Here is a 10,145-nt window from a genome sequence, read left to right as displayed (position 1 = left end):
TGTTATATACTGTATATATATATATATATATATATATAATGTTATAGATAATGAAGTCCTTGACTTCATTATATTACGCAATCATCACCACTTAGAACCTATTTATAGATTTCCAGACTATTATTAAGATTCATTTTTCTGTTTCTTTCTGGATATTATGGAAAGCCTGAATAAGAACACCTACACTAACATGCGTAAACCTTACAAAGCTCTAATAAGAATTAGTTTTCTGTGTATTAGCGTTCTTTCTTTACATCACAAATATACTGCGTATCTCTCAGAGAAATTTCCGCGTGTCACTGTAAAACATAAGTTTCATTTGGCCTCCTTTTCACACTGCTAGGGTACACTCAAACATTTAACAAGGCGACAGAGAAAAGAAATGTCATGGTTAATTGATTGGGTCTTCCTGGATAGCCTTTTCCTATGTGCTCAGGAATCTTATTATGACTTTTTGGTGGTAAACAGGGAAACTGTGCTTCTGAAATTTTGAAAAGCACTTCTTATTATTAATAAGAGGTGCTTTTCAAAATTCATTCTTTCTTTCAAGATGCATTCTTTCAGAAAATAAAATGTTCTGCTCCTCTAACATTATATTGCTGGAGATAAATATCGGAATTCTTTCACTTCTGCTTGCTGGAAAAAGGCCTTTTGCCAGTCAGCATCCTGGAGCAAGTTTGGTTTTTCTCGAAATTTCGTTTTTAACCCACAACGCGGAGAACCGACCGTTGTTAAATCGCCATTTAATACAATAGTACAAGTTAGGACTCTGGATCATGAACTGTGGTAGGTGTCTGCTGTATTCTTTTCTTGACTTTAAAATTCTCAGTAACATAATCTCTGTTATCAATTATCATAAGATTGATTGAAAACAACTGCCCATCCATTTCCCAAAGTTAGGGCTAAATGTGTCTGACATCTCCTAGCGATAATTAAATTGCTTAAATTGCTAACTGATATTTGATCACTTAAAAACAGGAGGTGTAAATAAAGAAATAATTAAACGCAAATGAAGAAGATGTGTGCAATTTCAATACTTTAAAAACGGCATTTATTTAGGTGTTCACTGGCCATGAAATCCTATTGAACGAGCTCGGAGGTATAAATTGTCAGTTTGGCTTTATGGAAAATCTGGAGCATGCAGTTAATTTCGTATTTTTAAATGCATGTTTTGTATTATGTAATAATAATAATAATAATATTGTCATGTCTGGCAATACTGTTCAAATTCATTCACTGCTTATTTATTTGTTTTTATTTTTTAGAATTTTTTTTATTGAAAGTCAAGTAATTGAGTTACTTTTTAGTATGAATTCTCTACATTGAAAATTATTCACTTGCGATATTTTTAGCAGAATCCACTACTTTTATAAGCTTTATCTGCTATTCTTCCTAACTCCTATCTAACAAGCCTAGTTTGCAGATTAAATCTAGCGTGTTGCATCATGTGGCGCATGTCGTTGATATTGTATAGCAGTGAAGCATCTACAGTGTTGCCCATTAAAATGAGTGAAAAAAGAAAGTGTCTTCAATATCCAAGTGAATATTTAAAATTTGGAATTATTCAGTCTATAAATAATCAGCAGTTACCAATGTGCTTAATATAAAAAAAAAACCTTCTCAAAAGAAGGAATGAAGACTTCTAGATTGATCGAGCATTTAAGAACAAAGCATTCAAATATAGCAAAAAATGAATGTGGAGTACTTTCGTGAATTATAGACTAAATTTAAAAATCGTCCTGGACTTAAAGTGTTGGTTGCAAAACAAAAGAACCAACAAGAGAAAACACTTGTTGTGTCTTATAAACTTTCAAAATTAATTGCCAAATGTGAAAGTCACATACTATTGGCGAAACTTTCACCTTATCGGCTATAAATGAAGTTTTAGACCAGATCAGTAGCCCAGGTAAAAGCAACATGAAGTCGTCAATTCCTCTCAGCAATAGTTCAGTATTGACGAAATGGCAAAGGACATTGAAATTGAAAAAGGACTTTGTGATGATTTAAAAACCATAGAATTTTCTTTGCAGCTTGATGAGACAACTTTACTTGATAACGAAGCTTTGGTAATGGCCTAAGTGCGTTATATAAATACTAATGAAGAAATTATTGAATAGTTTCTGTTTGCTGAACAAATGAAAATTGACACGAAAGGTTCTACAATTTTGAAGGTTGTTAAAGACTTTTTTTAATGCTAACCATTCCTATCACAAATATTATTGCATATGCAATTGATGGAGAACCAACTATGGTTGGTCATCACCGTGATTTATAACACATTTAAAAGAAGCAGTTCCAAATATCTGTACAATTTACTGCATTTTTCATAGACAGCACTTAGCTGAAAACTCAGTGGCAGACTATGTAAGACTTTGGATGATGTTAGTGTATAAAATAAAAGCCTAGTCATTGGATACCCGTATTTTTCGGGAACTTTGCCATGAAAATGAAGAAGAATTTAAGAGTATTTTGCTTCACACCGAAGTTAAATGGCTCTCAAAGGGAAACTGAACATTGCAACTATCTGCGACGCTTTAATGATTTCTCGGATACTGTTTTGGAATTTCTTAATTCATCTGATGAGAACATGTGTGATGTTCTGAAAGAGGAAAAGGTTGACCTCTCATATCTTTCCGATATTTTCACCAAATTAAATGAGGTTAACGTTAAATTGCAGGGAAGTAACCTGAATCTTATTTAAGCAAAGGAAATTATAAACGCTTATATCAGCAAATTAGCATTCTATGAGCAGTGCATTGCAAGACGAGATTTTCTGCAGTTCCCAAGTCTACAAATAATATATGACGATTTAATATTAGATACAAATTTGGAATGTTATTGTTCCTATCTTCCGACAGTGAAAGAAGACTTCATGATCAGATTGAAAGACTTCGATGAGCTTAAAATACCCGATTGGATCATAAATCCATTTCTTTCTGATTCCAGTTCTGTTCATTCAAATTTGTGTGGGAAATTTATTGACTTAAAAATTATTTTGAAGCTTAAGTACAATTTTAACAGTGTAGATATGAAAGATTCTGGCCAAACATGCAATGCATGTATCCTCATATTTGGCAACAAATAAATTTACTGCTCATTGCTTTTCCTTCTTCATACTAGTTGTTGTGGTGGTGGGCGGTAGATGGCGTTGATGGAGATGATTCCCAGTAGAGGCTCGGCATAGTGGTTGAGACAGTTGTAGGTGTCCTCCTGCGATGAGTTTTTGGACTCCTTGGAGGTATCAAAAAAAAAAAAATCAGCTAACGCCTTTTTATTCCCGTATATACGGGAGTAGGCGAGGCCATTTAGCCCTATCTAACTTTTTTTGGAGACTGAGTGGGCAGTTCAATCTCCACTGGTACCCAATTAGAGACAGATGGCCCAAGGCTATCACTAATTAAGCGGTACGCAGTGAAGAGAGACGGCTCAAATGTGCCGCCATCTCGTGGTCTCTAACCCTAACACAATATATTTAATGTCTGAAATAATGTGGGTTCTACGGTCGATTTTCTTGAGTTTACAGGACGAAAAACCCGAGTTTCCGGGAGGAAAAACCTGCTTGCCCGTGCCAGAGATCGACTAACTCGGGAACCGGTCGAAAAAAGGCTTAGAAAAATTTCCTCTAGTCGCCGACTAGACTCGAAACCAAGACTTCCTTCGTGCGGCCTAGCGCGGTGGTGAGCAAACGCCACATCCACTGAGCTACACAGGCTCTGGAGGTATCAATAATAATAATAATAATAATAATAATAATAATAATAATAATAATAATAATAATAATAATAATAATAATAATAATAATAATAATAATAATAATAATAATAATAATAATAATATATAGCCTGTGTAGCTCGGTGGATGTGGCGTTTGCACACCACCGCGCTAGGCCGCAGGAAGTCTTGGTTTCGAGTCTAGTCGGCGACTAGAGGAAATTTTTCTAAGCCTTTTTTCGACCGGTTCCCGAGTTAGTCGATCTCTGGCACGGGCAAGTGGGTTTTTTCTCCCGGAAACTCGGGTTTTTCGTCCTGTAAACTCAAGAAAATCGACCGTAGAACCCACATTATTTCAGACATTAAATATATTGTGTTAGGGTTAGAGACCACGAGATGGCGGCACATTTGAGCCGTCTCTCTTCACTGCGTACCGCTTAATTAGTGATAGCCTTGGGCCATCTGTCTCTGATTGGGTACCAGTGGAGATTGAACTGCCCACTCAGTCTCCAAAAAGTTAGATAGGGCTAAATGGCCTCGCCTACTCCCGTATATAGTAATTGAAAATTATTATTCCCGTATATACGGGAATAAAAAGGCGTTAGCTGATTTTCTTTTTATTTTTGAATAATAATAATAATAATAATAATAATAATAATAATACCTGGGTCGAGAAAGGATTCAGCATGGTATTGCAATTGTTAGCTAAGCAGCGACATAGAGCAAATAAGTGATGGAGGAGACTTTGGCGAACATTGAACCCGATATTGAAAAATAAGCAGGATCTCATCAGGCTCAGGGTAGCCCTTAATGACTAGCTTATTGAGTACAGTATTTTACATCCTTTTTTTTGAGTAAAAATTAATTTGTATCGAAGTAATTAATTTTTAATTAACTATCAGAGCCTGTGTAGCTCAGTGGATGTGACGTTTGCACACCACCGCGCTAGGCCGCACGAAGGAAGTCTTCGTTTCGAGTCTAGTCGGCGACTAGAGGAAATTTTTCTAAGCCTTTTTTCGACCGGTTCCCGAGTTAGTCGATCTCTGGCACGGGCAAGCAGGTTTTTCCTCCCGGAAACTCGGGTTTTTCGTCCTGTAAACTCAAGAAAATCGACCGTAGAACCCACATTATTTCAGACATTAAATATATTGTGTTAGGGTTAGAGACCACGAGATGGCGGCACATTTGAGCCGTCTCTCTTCACTGCGTACCGCTTAATTAGTGATAGCCTTGGGCCATCTGTCTCTGATTGGGTACCAGTGGAGATTGAACTGCCCACTCAATCTCCAAAAGTTAGATAGGGCTAAATGGCCTCGCCTACTCCCGTATATACGGGAATAAAAAGGCGTTAGCTGATTTTTTTTTTTTTTTGATCAATTCAAATATGTTGATGGTAATTTAGGTTTGCCTAATAATAAATTATAATTATCTTATTGGAATTAAGCTTTTGTAAAGTTGAGTAGGGGGCGTCAAGCCACACAAATAGTTGTAAATGGGGCGCGAGGTAAAAGAAGGTTAAGAATAACTGCTTTATACTTAAAAAAAATACGGAACTAATTGCACGCTTCTAGTTGCATTTACATTTACTTCTAAATGCCCATGTAAAAAATATGGAACTACTTGCAATTTGTTTTATTGCATTTACCTCTTCACAATTTCTATGAAGTCGATTTCTACCTCCGCGCTGTGCTTGTAACTATTTACTTGTATAAATAACACTATTTTAATGTTAAATTTGTTAGATTATTCCAATTTTTTCAATTCCGAAAGTTTTCATTTTTCTACAATGGGAAACAACAATCACGGAAGCTGAAATTTCGTTATAACTATTAGTAGCATCTTTTCCCCGAAGGTTGTTGCGGTCCCCTTCGACTGGAAAAGGCCTGAGTTCGATTCTCGTCGTGACGGGAGGAATCTTTAATGTTTTTTTTTTTTTTTTTTCAATTGAAGATGAGTTAGACGATCTCATACGAAGGTAGCAGGATTTTTTCTCCCGGAACTAGGGTTTTTTTTATCCCGCATACACACAAATCAACCTTTAGGACCCACGCAATTTACAGACAAAAATACTAGTGGTGATAAGCAGGTAGATGGCGGTGATGTAGATGATGGAGACGGAGAGTTGTAGAGTCGGTGCCCTTGCCCTATGAATCTTTTGGAGGTGTCACGAAATAATAATAAATACTGTATTCCTGTAAACTGGAGGATATGAATATTCATATCATGTTGATATCCTTTCATGTGATGCTAGCGGCCTCATCCTCACCCAGGATTGGTATGAATGTTTGTCTTTATATCTAAAGATTTAAATTAAATTACTCCAGAACACTACAGGTCTGAAATTACTAACTCATTTTTTAGTACCTTAGACACTTTAAGTTGAAACTCTGTACCTTGGAATGAAGGAGGTTTTGTTTTGTTTTAGTTGACCCTGCACCTTGCATGCATTAAACTACATTCAGCAAATTTATCTGATTATTACCAAGTTGCTATGCTTTTGTATTTTTTTTTTAATCCTTTGTAATAAAATCTCACCACTATTAGCTTTACAGGTGCATCAATATACTATTATCCCATCTGGCTTAGTGCAGTAATATTACTTAAGTTTGGTAATATCATCCTATGAGAGCAGAACATAAAAAAAAAGTTAATGTTCTAATGTAGCTGAATGAAAATAATAACAAATAGAAAAATGCTCTCCCAGCAAAGAGTACAGTACTCTTCACTAGTATTTAGAGTACTGTTTGCTGCTGAGGTTTGATATACTAGCATAATACTCCAGAAATATCACTATACAGAGTGACCATAATTAAAGAGGGGGCATTCAGAGCCTTGTAGTGAAAAATGTCTTGAATAAAATTCATCAAAACTTGGTGTAAATTAAACATGCCAAGAAATTATATTCTTGGGTTAACTCTTTATCTAATTGTGTGTGTGCAAAAAAAGTTTGCACATGAAGTCACTTCACTACTGAGCTACGTTATGTTGGAGGTTTAATGGATTTTTTACAACACTCAAAAAGAATTAAAATAGATTTTAATGCTTCCTATATTTCGTCCTAGTCACTAGGACATCTACGGGGATTACAAAGACAATTAATGTAACATGCACACAAAAACTTACAAGACTAAGCCCAACCTCGTGGGTGACAAAGTCCTATATAGGTGGAGCGCCCTCTCAGGGCATTCAGGCTTGGCTGACCATGTTTTGGACACTACCCACAGAGTATCATGGAAGAAAACCACCATGCTCCACCACACAGCAAATTCAAGAAAGAGAGACTTTTCTTAGAAGCAGCAGCAGCTCTCAGAAACCAACCAAATCTTAACAAATACGGTTGCATTAAGCTTCCGAAGATTTGGGAAACAGTCATCACCAGAGGTCCCACCTTACATTCCAAGCCACCTACTACTGCCCTTAGAGGGCGCTCCACCTAGATAGGACTTTATTGTCACCCACGTGGTTGGGCTTAGTATTGTAAGTTTTTGTGTGCATGTTACATTAATTGTCTTTGTAATCCCCGTAGATGTCCTAGTGACTAGGACGAAATATAGGAAGCATTAAATTCTATTTTAATTCTTTTTGAGTGTTGTAAAAAATCCATTAAATCTCCAACATAATGTCCTCACAGCACTTAAGCCTCTACACAAGAATACTGAGCTACGTGTATATATATAGAGGCTAATGACTTCACATCAGTTGCCTTAGTATCCTATAATGCAAAGTACAAATCATCATAATGCTTTGCATTATGGGAAAAGCCACTACTCAGACTGGTTTTGACCTTTATTGAAGTCTCATCAGTGGGAGCCAGAAGTGATACCAAAGTTATAGTAATGCAGAAGTCATATTGCCATATACAAGTAGTCAAAAGATGTCACATCTTATTATTAAAATACTCATTATTAGAGATAGATGTTGAAAAATTTTCCATTTGGTTATAATATAAATTAAAGATGTCAAGAAGTTATATTCTTGGCTTAATCCTTTATTTAAGTATATGCAAACAAAGTTTGCTCATGAAGTTACATCATGAGTAGGCTACTCACACACACACACACACATATATATATATATATATATATATAAGCTAATGACTTCACATGAAAAGGTCGAAACCAGTCAGGGTAGTAGCTCTTCCCATAATGAAAAGCATTATACATGTTTATATCCTTACAAACATTATACATGTTTGTAAGGATATGTGCATTGCATTATGGGATACTAAGGCAATTGATGTTAAGTCATTAGCTTTTATATACAAGTAGCCCTATCATGAAGCAACTTAACTTGCAAACTTTGTTTGCATACACTTGGATAAAGGATTAATCCAAAAATATAACTTTTTGTCATCTTTAATTTAGTATAACCAATAAATTTAGTTTAATCCTTTATCCAGGTCTAAGCAAACAAAGTTTGCACCTGAAGTATCTTCAGGACTGATGCTACTCGTGGCAAAGTTGGACCAAGCTGTACCACTATTTGTCTTAGTATCTCCCATAATGCCAAGCACATCTCCTTGCAGACATGTATAATGCTATGCATTAAGGGAAGGGCCACTACCCAGACCGGTTTCAACCTTTATTGAGGTTTCATCAGTGGGAGCCAGACCCAGAGGTGATGATACTAAGGTGGAAGCAATGGAGAAGTCATATTTACCTATATCAGTTGCCAAAAGGTGTCTCACCTTATTATTAAATTACTCTGGATTTAGAGAAAGATGTTGGAAGTTTTTTTCCACTTGGTTAGAATATAATAAATTTAGTTTTAATCCTTTATCCAAGTGTAAGCAAACAAGGTTTGCACCTGGTATTATATAACCAAGTGGAAAAACTTTCAACAAACTTGGTGCAAGTATACTCTAGAACATGGGGTTTTTATTTACAAAAGATAAATAATAGTAGGTGACATTTGGCACTATAAGTCCAGCAGTACTCCAGCAATATCAATGCAAATGGATATGGCATAGTCAACTCTGTGGAAAATCCTGTGTCAAATGCTGAGGTTTTTCCCCTACAAGATCTCCCATACTCAGGCTTTTCTTCATAGTGCAGAAACTCAACTGCAGTTCGCCCTTATGTTCTTAGCTTGAATGGAGGTGGATGATGCATGAACATGGAAAATCTTGTGGAGTGATGAGGCACATATTTATCTGAACAGTAATGTTAACTGACACAATTACTGCATTTGGGCTGCAAATAGCTTTCGTGTTCCAACAGACCCCTTTACACTTACTGAAAGTCACAGTGTGGTGTGGTTTCACTGTATCGTTTATTATCGGTCCGTATTTTTTCGGAGAACTTTACCTGATAGGACCAGTGACTTGTACCATCTCTGTTGTGAGATATCGAGAGATGCTGTGCAACTTTGTTGATTTGCAACTGCAGTAGCAAAAATGTCTTGACTCATATCATATTCATGCAGGATGGAGCACCACTCCATATTGGTTGTGGGGCTATCTGAAATGCATGATGTATGAAGGACATGTTACTGATATAGCAACCTTGAAAGACAGAATAATGCAGCATGTGAGGCAAATCAATGCAGGTGTGTTGGGTTCTGCTATAGAAAATGTCGTTCACAAAATGCAGTTCTTTGAACATCTGAAAGGAGGACATATTGAACCACATCTAAGTTATATGAACACAAAAATTGATTTGTTGTGTCTCTTCTAGCCATTATTGTTTAAGTAATTCCAATCCACATGCTAAGGCTTTGAATACCTCTTTATTCATGGCCACCCTGTATATGGGTTGAGGTTTCCATAGCTCAGTCGGTTTCAATGTTGTCCTTTGGTTGGAAAGACTTTGGTTCTAGCTTAGGATGTCAAGAACCTTTATCAGGGCTTTCCATCTGAAGGTGAGATAACTGGTCACATACAGAGGCAGCAGGGTTTCTTCTCCTGGAAACTTGGGTTTTTCATCCTGCAAAACAGGCAAACTGGCCAGAATATACACAATAAAGCAATAAGTATTAGCCACATTTTTCTGTTGGATCTGTTTTTGAAAGTTTGCAGGTCTACATATAAACATAAAACCAACGAGTTTCCCTTATCATAAAATGCAAGTAAATTGTTCAGTGATGGGCACATCTAAAGCAAGCTGTGCCTATCACTGAACCACTGATGGAATTGGGAATCCTATATTTATTATGCATGTATGATATTCCTAACCAGTACCATAAACACAACTGCAAATATACAGACTCTTTTATATTGGAAACATCTGTCATTGCACTACTTTTGAGCACAGGCAGCATTTTTATTCTTCTCTTTTTACTCCTTTGGATTCACCCTAATGCAAGAGTGTTAAACAACTAGATCAACAGCACTGTTAATGCTTTTGCATATTCCCTAAAAATGTGGTAGTCCTTCTACCTTTTTAACATTAACCTACTCAGCACTTCATTCTTTTAGTTCTTTCACTTTTAGCTTTT

The 10,145-nt window shown here is 36.2% G+C and overlaps 1 protein-coding gene across 1 annotated transcript in view; it reads left to right on the top strand.

Annotated features, from left to right (window-relative positions):
* The first annotated feature begins 5,233 nt into the window (after positions 1-5,233).
* LOC150092549 (prenylcysteine oxidase 1-like) overlaps positions 5,234-10,145 on the top strand; it is an 83,976-nt gene continuing 79,064 nt past the window's right edge. The window contains exon 1 of the mRNA XM_090414444.1: positions 5,234-5,985. Within this exon, the coding sequence (XP_090270570.1) occupies positions 5,919-5,985 (67 nt within the window). The 5' untranslated portion in view covers positions 5,234-5,918. The remainder of the gene's footprint in view (positions 5,986-10,145) is intronic.

The sequence above is a fragment of the Typopeltis vanoorti genome, chromosome 25 (assembly GCF_054136105.1).
Source record: "Typopeltis vanoorti isolate ZY-2024b chromosome 25, IOZ_Tvanoo_1.0, whole genome shotgun sequence".
In the NCBI taxonomy this organism is placed as follows: Eukaryota; Metazoa; Arthropoda; class Arachnida; order Uropygi; family Thelyphonidae; genus Typopeltis; species Typopeltis vanoorti.
This window is presented reverse-complemented; position numbering and strand designations above follow the sequence as displayed.